The 14,664-nt window shown below is 34.2% G+C and overlaps 1 protein-coding gene across 1 annotated transcript in view; it reads left to right on the top strand.

Moving 5' to 3' along the window:
* The window catches only part of LOC129223775 (myomesin-1-like), a 31,579-nt gene extending 17,362 nt beyond the window's left edge, over positions 1-14,217 (top strand). Inside the window, exons 3-5 of the mRNA XM_054858134.1 lie at positions 2,651-2,935; positions 5,594-5,617; positions 13,851-14,217. Of these exons, the coding sequence (XP_054714109.1) occupies positions 2,651-2,935; positions 5,594-5,617; positions 13,851-14,134 (593 nt within the window). The 3' untranslated portion in view covers positions 14,135-14,217. The remainder of the gene's footprint in view (positions 1-2,650; positions 2,936-5,593; positions 5,618-13,850) is intronic.
* Positions 14,218-14,664: the final 447 nt, after the last annotated feature.

The following is a 14,664-nucleotide window of genomic DNA, read 5'->3' on the forward strand; positions in this document are numbered from 1 at the left end:
TAATTTTACGCCTTTGCATTTTGGACTGCCCTTGATTTTTTAGACGATGTACGCAGCTATTAAGTTAGTTAATAACCATTTGCTTCTTTACAATTTCCAATGCGACCATAATTAGATATATATTGTGTGTTCAAGCGTGAATAGTTTCAACACACGTGTTTATACTTAATGAAACGAAACCCTTTGGATTACTTATTCAGTTGTAATGGAGGTACTTAGATTTTCTTCCGCTCATGTTCCCTTGTAAGTATTAATGAATATTTTAAAACATGTTTTTATATACATTTGTATTTTTGTTGATTTGCATTTGATGAGGCTCCAATTGTAACTGTTTTTGGGTTTATCGAATTAATTTAAAGTTATCCTACATACCTATGTGCGCGGTGTACTATTTGTTGTAACCAACTGAAACTGATTAATTACGCAAAAGAAGTAAGATTTATACTTGAGAAGCAATCACAGGAAAGTTATTTCGAAATACTTGGATATACATACATTTTGGTTCAAAAAGAAAAAAAAATCAATTGTTTAATTCATTAGAAATATGGTAATGCAAATATTTTCTAGTATTGTAATATGCTTCACAAAAAATGTGCCGGTATAATTTATCTTTTTTTATTATAATTTATTCATTCATTTAAAAATATTTATACCATTAGAAAATGACCATGTTATCTATTAGTAAGAACATAGTTATGAAATTAATTCATCCGCTTATTCATTTTGTTAAATGTGGTTAACAATAAAAAAAATTCCTTGACATTAGTTCCGAAAATAACATTTCCTTCGTGGATATACTAGTTTAATGTAGGACAGTCAAGAGAAATGAGTCAGTGGCAAAAATGGAACAGCTGCATTTACATGCTGAAATAAAAGTAATATTATTTCATGTCATCGTTTTAAAAGTGATCAGTTTTTAAATACTATGTTATTAATATGCAATGCACATATGGTGAGAAGACGAGGGGCGTTCACCACGCAGACTGTGCCATTGACATTTTCAAGGGGTTGCTTTTTTTAAGGTGGGGGGCGCTTTATATCATTTTATGGGTGCACCATCACTCTTATGGTGTGGGGGGGGGGAACTCTCGTATATATGAAATGGAATAATCATGTAATAGAGTTCAATGTTATAATAAATAAAATATATAATGCATTTTGCGCACACTCTAAATCAGTAACCTATTTTGATTAATTATCTATATTTGTGATAAACTGGAAAAGGGCAAGAACAGAGGAATAAACCCGAATGGTTCCAGCAGGGGGACTTTGGTGTCATATTTAAATTCATCAATTTCTCTGTTGGTACTTTTCGGTACACTTTGTGCGTCAAAGAAATTGACTTGACGTGAACGAATTTCGGAACGCCAAGTGTAGGTAAGTTCTGTCAAATTTTATCCGAAAATAAAAGCTATCAAATTTGATACAAGATATGTTTTTAAGTTCTGCATTAAAAATACAATATGTTGATAATTTTGTCTTGAAAATATTGAGAGAAAAACTGAAGTTTAAAATTGTTTACCAAACAATCCCACTTTTGAGAAAGTACTCCCCTTCCCTCCCCCGACGATTTTGTGATTATGAATGAAACTACTATATTATTTCATAAATTTTCAAAAATTTATAACTGTGCATATGTTATGCTGTTAACCATGCTATTTGTCATTAGAAATTCCGAAAAAAAAATCCACGAATGATTCTAAAATTGCTTGTTTCATTGCTATTAGATATGAAAGAATTGAAACTGATATGGCATACAATACTATTAAAAAAGAATTATTTTTTAGAAAAAATCACGGAAAAAGGATTCCGAAATTCTCAGAAACGTTTTTGAAAATTGTTTGGAGAATTCCGAAATACTCGGAAACGTTTTCGAAACTTTCATGAACCACAGCTGCACAGAATACTCAGAAACATTTCTGGAAATTACGGAAAGAGTATTCCGAAATACTCAGAAACGTTTCTGAAAATTACAGAAAGAGGATTCCAAAATACTCAGAAACATTTCTGGAAATTACGGAAAGAGGATTCCGAAATACTCAGACACGTTTCTGGACATTACAGAAAGAGGATTCCGAAATACTCAGACACGTTTCCGGACATTACAGAAAGAGGATTCCGAAATACTCAGACACGTTTCCGGACATTACAGAAAGAGAATTCCGAAATACTCAGAAACGTTTTTGAAAATTTCATGAACCGCAGCTGCACGATATACTCAGAAACGTTTCCGAATTTTTTTTACAGTGTATGATGCTATTTGGCGCATCTTTCTACCACGTTCCCACGTTATGATAATAAAGAAGCGAATTAAAATTGCGCCCTACGCTTGTTATCAACCAAATCGTTGCCAATACACATGAGTAAAGATGCGAATTAAATATTTTGCTCTGTGAATGGCAACACTGAATGGCATTTCATCATTTGTGATGTCGTCGGCAGAAGCGTAAACAATAAAAGAGCACCGATTTAAGTATTTTTTTTTTAATATTAAACTTAGTCAAATTATTTAAAAAATAGTCAGATCCTATGTTTTTAAGCATGCTCTTTCAGAAAAAAATTCTTTTAAAATTTTGGAAACGACCCCATTTTGAAACTTTTATTCAGGAAACTGTAGAAATTAATTTATTTGTTCCTTTTCTTTTCTTAGGTGCCCCCAAGATTCATAATGATACATTACACACCGTCGAAATGGAAGTTGGCGACTCATTTGCAGTTCAAAGACTCATCGATGCAGAACCCTCGGCATTTGTTACATGGCAGCTGGACGGACGAACAATAACAAACCAAGATCGAGTGAGAATAATTTACGAAAAATGTTGCGCAAGAATCGAAATTCACAAATGCAAAAAGAATGACAGTGGAATCTATTCAATTACAGCTAAGAATGAGTTTGGACGACTAGAGCAAAAAATATTTAAGCTTGTCGTCGAAGGTAAATGCACCAATTTTGATTAAAATGTATTTCACGAAAAAGGTAATTTTTTTCAGATAGAGATATGACTAATTTATTGGGAAATAGGGTGGTTTCCTTCAGTCAAAAGTACTACTTTTAATCATTGAAATGGATAGAATGAGCAAAAGAAAAATAATAATAATAAATAAATAAATAAATAATAATTAAAAAAACAACAAGGACCCAGAAAATACTTTCATTATCCCAACAGTTTTTTTGAATTACTTTTTTAAAAATGTCCGATTTTTCAAACAAGGCGTGGTCTTTATGACGTCACAAATGATGCTCTTTGCCGCATCTTTCTACTACGTTTCCACGTTTTGAAAATAAAGAAGCGAATTAAAATTGCGCCCTACGCTTGCTATCAACCATATCGTTGCCAATACACGTGAGCAAAGATGCGAATTAAATATTTTGCACTGTGAGTGGCAACATTTGAATGGTATTTCATTATTTGTGATTTAAGAAATGGTCAGATCCTATGTTTTTAAGTATGCTGTTTCAGAAAAAAATACTTTTAAAATTTTGGAAACGACCCCATTATGATTATCTTTAAGCGTTTTGGCAAAAACTTTTAAAAGATTTAAAAAAAAAAAAAATAGGCAGGGGACTGCTGACAGGAGTGAGAACTTGAAACTACAAAATAATATTTGGTGTGGATGTGTGTATGGTAAACAATTCAATTTTTATTTAAACTTATCTGCAGTTTCAAAAATTATCACCCAGAGACAGACGACTGTGAGCTACATTTGAATTTTTAAGAAGAGCTTAAAGCAGTTTTTGAAAATTGCGTTATGCATCAACTGCAACCAGTCTCGTCACTTCAAGGGATCACAGTACCTTTTGAAAATTTTTTTTTACATTTATGAATATTGTGTTTTTCTTTGAAACCATAACATACACACTCATTTCGCAACCAATAATTTATTTTCAAAATCTTGAAATATTGCCCACATTTTTTAAAAATTCAAAAAAATTTAGGAAAATTTCAAATTTTTAAAATCCTAAAGGCTTTTTTGTTTTTGAACTTATTTAAAAAAAAGTTTTTGCTAAGCAATCACAATATTCATCTCTAAAAATCTGTGCATTCATTTGTTAATATATGTATTGGAATATTTTCTGTGAATTATTGTGTAAAAAATTGTTTTTTATTTTTAAAAATTTTGTTTTTAATAGTATAACATGCTCTAAATATTTGAGTAATTTATAAAATGCTTATCCAATGCACAGTTTTGTTAAATATATTATCCTGACTGCAAAAAGTATTACTTTAAAGCTGTATCTTTAATAGAAAAAAATCCTTAGGGACTCTAATGACATGAAAACACAAAAAAAAAACGATCACTGAGAAAAAGAAATTTAAAATTTTTCTTTTGCATGAGAACACATAGCGAGCATGACCTAAAACTACTCATAACTTTTTAAATATTTGAACTAAAGCGTTGAAACTTTTCCCCTGAGTTTGGAATAATTTGTAGTTTTTAAATAAGCAATAAAATATTTTTTGATCGTTTGATTATTTTTGAGGTACTGTGACCCCTCAAAGTCTTCCGGAGGGGGAGGGGTGGCTCAAAGGGAGTGAGAATACAATACATTTTGTACGAAAAAGCATCAAAATACTAGCAAAAATGCATATTACTCGTACATTGGTCACTTTAGTTTTTCTTGTATTAGAAAAAAAAAATCTGACAGAAAGAAATCGCTTCAATAAGAAAAAATAGGATTTGTTTATATTTTTATAATGGAACAGTTCTTCGTGAAATAAAGAGTAGTTATCATATACAGTGTGGTTAGAATTATAAGGACACACAGAAAATTGCACAGTAAAAAAAAATGTTTCCGAAATAATTAAGTGAAATTTGTACACAAAATGCCTTTTTATGCTAAAAAGCATTGTGGAGTGCAGAACATTTGAAAATACAAAATATAAATGCTTTGTCGTAATTCACAAAAAAAATGTCATTGTTAAAACTGGACAAAATTATAAGGACAACTAGCGTTTTGCCCTGAAAACCCCTAGTAATCAATAATATCCCCGTGTTTTTCAGTCAAATTTATCAGTTTTGATGTCATGAAAATTGAAGAACATTCTTGGAAGTTCTTTGCGTTTTCAATGGAGAAAATGAATTTTTTCTTGTTTCGATATTGAGTACCTTTTTTTTTTTTTTTTTTCATGCTTCGGGCGCTAGAATGCTTCACAAAGTTTCACTAAACTTAAATCAAACTTTTTGTCCGGCCAGTACCAGTAATTTCACAAAATAAACGCGAAGAAATCATTTTGATATTTGAGAAACATGTAATGCATTATTCTGATGAAATACATTGTTTCGACTCGAAATTAACAGTGTTTTTGGTTTAAAAAATGTTTTTCAGAACATCAACATTACTCTCAGAATTCATTCTGCCCCGTAAAAAAAGTATTAGTATCGTTTTCCATCCGTCGCGAAAGTTCCTGAGATCATTACGGAGCCGCCTCCAAATATACGTTTTAAGATTTGTTGTTTCCTTCTTTTTGGGTATTTTACTGTGACTAAAGATTCAAATTTTTTAAGGTAGACTTTTGAATCCTACTTTTATCTTTACATACGTTGTCTTATAAACTTTGTAAAAATTACTTTATTACTTTTATCTTTCTAGATGGAGTATTCAGAAAACTGGGAAGTAAGTACATTTGATTTTTTTTTCCGAACATTTCTAATAACTAAGGTAAAATTAAAGATAAAGGAAGCGTCTCATATCCGTAAAATAAAATAAATAAATAATATAAATTAAACCGTACAGTATTTGCAGTGGCAAAACGGGGGGGGGGGGTGAAAAAACCCGGCAGATTCATTGGGTTTAACATGAACGTAAACTCTAATTCAGTAGTTTATGCATACGAAAGGGATGTTTCGATTTTTAAAAAAAAAACCTAGAAGGTATTTTTTTCCTCAAAAAAAAAACACTCTAGAAGGTATTTTTGATTTTAAAAAAACCCTCCAGATGGTACTTTTGATTTAAAGAAACCCTAAAGAAGGCATTTTTGATTAAAAAACCCTCCAGAGGGTATTCTTGGTCAAAAAAAAAAAATCCCCTTTAGAAGATATTTCAGACAGCGTCAGTGACACAGCACTAATAACCATCCTATAGTGTTTATAAGTATGTTTTTAGACACTAATTTTAAAAACCTTTAGTCGGAAGAAGTTTTATGTTAAAAGTTGTAATAGAAGTTTAAGATTCATATTTCTTTGAAAATTTTAGGTTTTTCTTCTACCCAAACTAAGAAATAGTCTGCAAACTTTCTCAAGAATCTTCGAGGCACTGTTTCTGTACAGTACAGTCATGCTTTTATGAAAAAGAAATTTGCATCACTAACATTATGACTGGTGATTTTCTAGATTAGGTAATACTTGGTATACCCGTAACAAAGGAACGATGGTTGGAATGCAGTAATAAAAATATGTATATGAGGACCAATTTACACTTGTCACTTAACGTAAGGAGCGTATACCGTTGTGATATTTTTATAACAATGAATAAAGTCTCCATTATCAAAATATAACCAAATAAAGAACTATTTTAACAACGTATATTTAAAAAATATATCCTGTCGTGAAACATATGATGAATTTAACATTTTTTTCAAATTATGTAAAACATTTCTCTTTCATATCATACATCTACCAAATTTTTTGGAAATCTTTCTAATAAAGAAGCAATTTACTCCCATTCGTCGTACCGACGCGACGGGTGATTTTCTTGTTGTTTAATGAAACCAAAAATTTGATTTTTTGCCACAGTATAATTTTCTATTATTATGAGGACCTGATTAACCTCTGAAGTTAGGCAAGGCCGTAGCCAGGATTTTTTTTTTTTTGGGGGGGGGGGGGGGCTCATAAATGTTCGACTAAAAGTCACTTGTTGCTATTATTTTTGAAGCTTATTGCCAATTGGTAGACATTCAACAATGGGGGGGGGGGGGGCATAACAGGAAAATAAAAAAAAAGAAGACGGAAGGGGGGGGAGCGGTTGGCGATGCTATTGGTTGGTTTAATTACCAGGAGGAAAAGTTACTTTATGAAAATATGAGCAAATTTTTTCCCAGATAATTTTAATTTATTATTATAATATCAGTTAATCAACATTCAATAATGTACAAGTTTTGTTGGTTCAGAAAACGATGTGTTGCGTCGTAAATGTCGCAATTGCGAAAGATACCAATGACATGAAGACCTGTAATTGACCCTCAAGTCGGACATGAAATAGTACCACAAATCACTTTTCATGAGCTCTTAGGATCAGGAGCTCCCAAATGATTGTTTGTAAGGAAGGAGCAGAACTAGGAGCATTTTTAATATTTTCAAATACATGCCAAACTGATACCGGGTTTGATATCTCATTTTAGACGCAATTTAAAAAAGCATTATTTTAAAAAAACGCTATTTTAAGCTATATTTGGTAGTAAGACTATGGAAAGGGTTTGGTTTAGCGTACGTTCCCCTGAAAATTTTCGTAGCCTTAAAAACTCATTTGGGACTGCCCTCGGAAAATTTTGTTATTGAAGTTTTAAAAACGCAATTTTGAGATACATGATAACATGTTAGGGAAGGAGGTGGGTAGCTCTAACTCAGAAATTTTTTGAAGTTATAAGGCCTATGCGCTGGGGGAGAAGAGAAAACTAGGGGGGGGGGGAGTTCTCAAATTTTTAACAATAAGACTCTAAAAACGCCATTACAAATTTTCTTTGGATGAGTTTACGGGAAAAGATGGAAATTTAGGAGCTTTCCCTTTGTAAAACACATTCTAAAGTTTTCTTCGACAACGTTAGACAAAAGAAAGAGGCAGCCTAGAGAAAATTGTTTGCAATCGAAGTCGAAGAAATATGATTTATGTTTGGTACGACGGCATAAGGGGCGATAATCGGTAGCTGTCCTCCCATAAATTTTCAAAATCAAAATTCTGAAAATACAATTTTAATTTACCTTTATTGATATTAAGAAGAATGGAAGGGATTGGTGACTCTGACCCGAAAGTTTTCCAAAATTAAAAGCCGAAAAATGTATTGGACTCTCTACGTTCTTGTCAAAGGGGTTAAAACCTTTTTTTGGATTAGCGATGTTTTTATCCCATAGGGCCATTCTGAGGTCAAAAAAGTAAGGAGGTGTATGAAATCAAAGGCTTCGTTTTTCCCCATCACATGTGTTAAATACGCTTCTCCCCCAGAAAATATTAGGATTTGTGGTTTTAAAAAATGCATTTTTGACGATCTTAAGTAATGTTGGGGAAGAAGAGGTTTGAGGGTGCTCCCTCGCTTATTTTTAGCCTACTTTCCCAGTAAAAGTCAGAGAAAGAAGAAAAAAGCAAACAAAAAAAAAAGTCAAAAATAAATAAAATAGTTAGATAAATATTGAAAAATTAAAAATTGGAAAGTAGGGTAATTGAGATGGGGGAAAATGTCTGTCGGTCTGTCTGTCCCCTCCTAATAACTTTTGAATGAATAGTCCGATTCGAACAAAAAAATTTTTCTGAGAAAGATCTCAGCGAGGACGTCTCATTCCCATAATTCATTTTATGATTTGAACAATTTTTCGTTCAATTTTGAACAGTTCAAAAAAACTTAACATTAGCGCCTACGGGGAAATTCAAAGCAAAAATAAAACTTGAACTTAGAGGCGAGGTGACTCCAAACAAACTTTGTGGGAAAAGCTTTTGATGAAAGACATGTATCTAAAATATCTTTTTGATTTGAACAAGTTTTCGTTCAGTTTTGAACAGTTCAAATCTCTTAACATTAGCATCTATGGGGAAACTGAAAGTCAATATAGATTCCGAACTTAATTATTACGCGGATTTACTTCAAACAAACTTCGTTGGAAATAGCTCTTGACGACCTACTCCAGGCTCTGACTCCGATAATTTTGGGGCTCCTGACTCGGATTCCTGTGCCCGAAAATTACTCGGACTCCGACTCCCCGACTTTAAATCTGACTTCGTAGTTTTCGCAAAAATTCATGCACGGAGGAAAAATGACTGACTCCGACTCCTGGAAATTCGACTCTGACTCCAACTCCTGTATCAAATAATAAGTCCGACTCCGACTCTACAAATATTGGCAGACTTGCGGACTTTTTGGGGGAAATGACCGATTCCAACCCCGAGTCTTTGAATTTTAAACTCTTTTGTCCCAAAATCAGATGGACTCAGACTCTGACTTTGCAGCCATGTTTTTACTGTGAAATAATTGTTTTTAATATGTTTTGATTTTATTTTCAAGTTAAAGTTTTAATTTATGTTTTCACTTTTTGGCGGAGAAATTCGGAGTCCTTTATGTTTCTACATAAAGATATGCGCAGACGATTGTTTTTTCGACAATGAAAATTATTTCTTTAAGTTGACATTTTATTGTTTTTATTTATTTTTGAAAGTACATTAATAAATTCTTAAAAAAATTTTGGCAACAGGGGAAAAACAAACGATTTTTTTTTATGATGTATTTATTTTAATTAGTTTTTAATTTGAATTTTTTTTTTTTTTTTCCTTTTAAAAAGTGGTTGAAGATTTTTTTTTTAATGGAAAAAATGTATTTAACTGCTTTGTTTAAAAGGTGCTGCTATTTTATTTGTTCTTTTATTTATTTTTTGCGTATTTAATTCTTTAGATGAGCGAGGCATACTTTATTTCTCGAAATCAGCTTAAAATATTTTTAAAATATGTTTGAAATAATTTACGATTTTAGCTAATTTTGAGAGTACTGATCAGATACTAGAAAGTCGATATTGGTATATGGGAAAGTAGGCTCGTTTAGTTCTAGACAGAACTTCTTGTTCGAAATTGCAATTGTAAAACCGCAATTTTTTTTAAAAAATCTAAAAATACAGTTTCAGAAGATTTCGTGATGAGAAGGAGAGATTCAAAGGCCCAACCCCAGATATTTTATTAATTTGTAGTTTTAAAAATGCATTTCAGAGTTTTTGGTAACGTAATGGAAGGGGGCATTCAGAGGTGTTCCCATGGTCCCTTTATGAAATTGAATCTTTTAAAATAAAATTGCCGATTATCACCTATTATGCTGTGAAGATGGGGGTTCGGGGGCCCTTCCCCCGAAATTTTTCGAATTACAGTTGCGAAAAGGTAGTTTTAGACGATCTTCGGAAATGTTAGGGAAAAGAGAAATTCGGGGCTAATCCCCGGGAATTTTTTGAAACTAAAATCTTCAAAACACGATTCCAGACCCTTTGGTAACGTTAAGCGTACCGGCAATCTTTTCCAATTGAAGCTCCAAAAACGTAATTTTGTTTGACTTCCAATGACGTAAAGGGGAGGAGTTTTCAATCTCTCCTCCAAAAACTTTTCGTAATTCAAGCTCTGAAAACTGAATTTAAGACAATCTTTATTGTTGGCAAGGAGGAAGGGGGCGGGCGGAGAGAAACCCCCTGTAAATTCTTGAAGTTAGCTTTTAAAACACAAGTTTTAGAAGATCTTCGGTAATGTTCGTGGGGAAAAGGGGTTTGGGGACCACTCTTCGCTAATTTAGGGGGCGCTCCCCCTGAAATTTTTTCGGAATTTAAGCCCTGAAAACGATAGTTTAGACGATCTTTGGTGATATGGGGGCAGGAGAGTTCGGGGACTCGGGGACAACTTGAATTTTTCAGAGTTAAAGTGCGAAAAACGAAATTTTTGGCAATTTTTTGTCTAGCATGTGAAAAATTCGTGGGGGGGGGGGTCTGACCCCCCCCCCTCCCCCCGCTGGCTACAGCCTTAAAGTTAGGGGAAACTCTTTCTCATTTCGCAGGGCCCTACTTTTTTTCTTGAGAAATTCTTATCCAAAATCTCTACTCTTTGAAATCAAACTCACTGATGCTACAAACATTATATTTCCAAAAGTGACCCTGCAAAATTCCGATTCAAGGCTTTTTTCGCCTTTCTCCACTGACATAGACATTTTGTACACATTGCATATAGTTGTATTGCAATTCCTTCTACTGTTAAGTTAGTTACAAGGGTGCTTGCGATCTGAAACTTCTGAGATTTTCGAAAAGTTTGGGTTGCCGTTTCCGAAAACTTTATGCTTATTTCGTAGTTAATTGAAGCTATGGTTGTAAATGCATCATATTTTATGTTCAGTTAAACACATGCTATGATTTTTGTATGCATATTTTAAGAGTTTTTTTTATTTATTTCATAGCTGTTACCGGGGGGTCGAGCTTCCTTAAAATGTTTTCAGAAAATTTTACTTGAGTCCACTATATCAACCCTGCTTAGTTGTTAAACTACAGCAGCACCTCCTGTAAGGGACATTTTTTTCTGGTTCTAGTCCCTTTGAATCCTTCATGTATTTCCCTTTCATTAAGGGACCCCTATTTAAAAGACAATGTTAGAGAAAAATTACAAAAATTAATGTATAAATGCATTAGAAAACCTTTAATTTATTAGAATTAAAGGTTCACTTTTTGTCAAAAATTGAACTGATAAAAGTTTGTTATGACATTAACATGCAGAGAAACAAATATGCATTCTCAAATTCTGGCGGAGACCGACATTCATGCTTTTCTCTCTCTTCGATTTCTTCATATGGGCTCAGCACTGACTGATGGGTGTCCCACCCATTACAAGTTTTGTACAGAGAACTTGAAATGTTATCACTGTTGTTTTGCTTTGTATTGCATTGTTAACTACATAACATCAAACAATTCATATAACATATTAATTCAAAAGTGTAATTAATGGAAATCAGTTACAAAAATTGGATTCTGCAAAAAATTTGCCGATATTTTAATTTTTAAAACATTTCTTTCCGATTTGAGTAATTCTAAACTTTAGTATAAATGAAACATTTTTAATATTTTATCTTGAATGTTATTAGTTTACCTTTATTGTGAAATTGTACCGTGTTAAATACACAGAATGCATCAATTCATGTGCCTCCGAAGAACGAAAAAAGGCTAGCTCTATTTAAGGGGACACGATGTCCAGTCCTCTTAGCGCCCCTTAGAGGTTCTATGGTTGTTCGGAAAGTAATTTCGTTTTTTCCCGTCAGAGGACTTAATTACGTTTTTCGAAACCAACTTCACACTTAAGCCGCATAACCATTATATGTCTTGAGAGCTGATATTGCAAGGCTTGTGTGTGAAAAAGTTCTATTAATTCTACGCAGTGGTTTTGGTTGGTGCCCTTTTAAATATGGAGAGCAATAAGCAGCATTTTCGTCATATTTTACTTTTTTACTGCAGAAAAGGTAAAAATGCTGTCCAAGCGAGAAAAAAATTGACGGATGTGTATGGAGAAGGCGTGTTAACAGTACGCCAGTGCCAGAACTGGTTTGCAAAATTTCGATCCGGCAATTTTGATGTCGAAGATGCACCACGGTCTGGAAGGCCGGTCGAAGCTGACAAAGATGCGATAAAGGCATTAGTTGATGCAAATCGGCGAATAACCACACGAGAGATCGGTGAGAGATTAAATTTGTTTATGGCCATTTGAAAGGCATGGGCTTAACCTCGAAGCTCGATGTGTGGGTGCCCCATGTCCTTACGGAGCGAAATTTGTGTCGTCGCGTTGACGCGTGTGATTCGCTCCTCAAACGTCAAGAAAATGATCCATTTTTGAAGCGGATTATTACTGGGGACGAAAAATGGGTTGTATACAACAATGTTAAACGCAAGAGGTCATGGAGCAGAAAAGATGAACCGGCTCAAAGCGTGTCAAAAGCCAACATTCACCAAAAAAAGGTGATGCTCTCCGTTTGGTGGGATGTCAAAGGAATCTTTTTTTTTTTTTTTTTTTGAGCTTTTGCCGGACAATACAACGATTAATTCAGAAGTCTATTGTCATCAGCTGGACAAATTGAATGATTCACTTAAAGAGAAGAGGCCCGAATTAATCAACAGGAAGGGTGTAGTGTTCCACCAGGATAATGCGAGACCTCACACAAGTTTGGTCACTCGCCAAAAACTTTTACAGCTTGAATGGGACGTACTGCAACATCCACCATATTCTCCAGATCTGGCACCTTCCGACTACTATTTGTTCCGGTCCCTGCAAAATTTTTTGGATGGCAAAACCTTTACCTCAAATGAAGATGTCAAAAACCACCTGAACCAGTTTTTTGCCAGCAAGGACCAAAACTTTTATGAGAGGGGAATTATGTTACTGCCAGAAAGATGGCGAAAGGTGTTGGACCAGAATGGCCAATACATAATTTCTATTTCTATTTCTATTCAAGAGTCAGAACTGACTACAACTGTATTTATGTCGAGGACTGCATACTAGTGCCTTGCCTCCATTATTTTATATACCGATAGATGGCAGCACCATCACCGGATCGAACAGTTAATGAGAATTTAGAACTAGCCCAAGAGCTAATAGCTACCCGGTACTAGCACCCCCAGAGGTATCGTTTCACTTGGAGGACATTGAGACCACGAGCATATTTAACGTCGCCCAGTCCCCTTTAATGACGACGGTGGGTCTTCGACCAGCGGGGATCGAACCCGAGCCCCTCCGGCCCCGAGTCCAATGCCCTACCGATCAGGCTACCACGGCCCTAATACATAATTTAATAAAATATTTATTCATTATACGAAAACTGTCTTTCATGTTCCCCAAAAAAACCGAAATGACTTTCCGAACAACCCAATAGTTCTACTGGATTTTGTTGTTGAACTATTTATTTTAGTATTATTCTTTGTTGTTTAACTATTAGTTCTTAAACTATTTTTTGAACGGGAACGAAATGGTTGAGTTTTTCACGTTTTAATAGTAGAAAGCTACTAAAGCAGTTTTTTCTCTGGTTTTGAGATCTTCCTTGAGGAATCAAAAAAGGGTTTAAAAACAGAAGCTGTAATTTTTAATCAAAGCTATTTAGGGTCTTTTCGGTAATCAAGTCCTGATTATTATTATTACTGTTTCCTTGCAGAAGCCGCCTTGATTACAGCAGGAGCCAGTGCAGCCATCTTAGGTGGAATACCACTTGTTGTTTCTGGATTAGGCTTCACGGCCGGAGGAGTGGCAGCGGGATCAATGGCAGCTGCATATCAAAGTGCTGTTCTGGGTGGCACGATAGCATCTGGAAGCGCCTTCGCAACACTCCAGAGCATTGGGGCTGCTGGCTTGGCGGCATCCACTCAAGCTGGTATCGTTGGAGCTACTGGAGCGACTTCTTTGGCTGCGGTGTTCAATAAAAAGAAACCCAAAAAATAACTACTTGAGGCCTTATAATTTATATTTATTCCGTGAAATTATTATTATGTCTCTAATAAAAAATCTTTTTTCAGTGAAAAAAATTGTTGTTTTATCTGCATCTTGTTTTCGTGGTGTCTTTTGCAAACCTGACGTAACTGTAACTTTCTAAGTCTTTAGCAGCACTCGTTATTGAAGTATGTATTACGAATGCATTACCAAGATGCAAATAAAAAAAACGTGTAACTGCTTGGACAGATAGATTGGTAAACAAGCCCTCTAATGAGTGCAAAGATGTCTATTTAGGTCCTACCAGGAAACCACACAAACAATGCAATTGTGATTTTTTTAAATTGGTAGCAATCGAAAGAGCGTTTTGAGACATATTTTCGAAGCAACATTTATTTGCCCTCGTGTCTCCGTTACCGAGATATAAGGTCTTAAAGTCTACCAAAGTTTTAAGAAAAACGCCAGATTTGAAGACTGCTAGATATTGAAGCTACTACCAGTTTCACCTTCTACATGCGGCAGAACATCCATCTGCAAAGCGT

This window comes from Uloborus diversus, chromosome 6 (genome assembly GCF_026930045.1).
Source record: "Uloborus diversus isolate 005 chromosome 6, Udiv.v.3.1, whole genome shotgun sequence".
NCBI classification, from domain to species: domain Eukaryota; kingdom Metazoa; phylum Arthropoda; class Arachnida; order Araneae; family Uloboridae; genus Uloborus; species Uloborus diversus.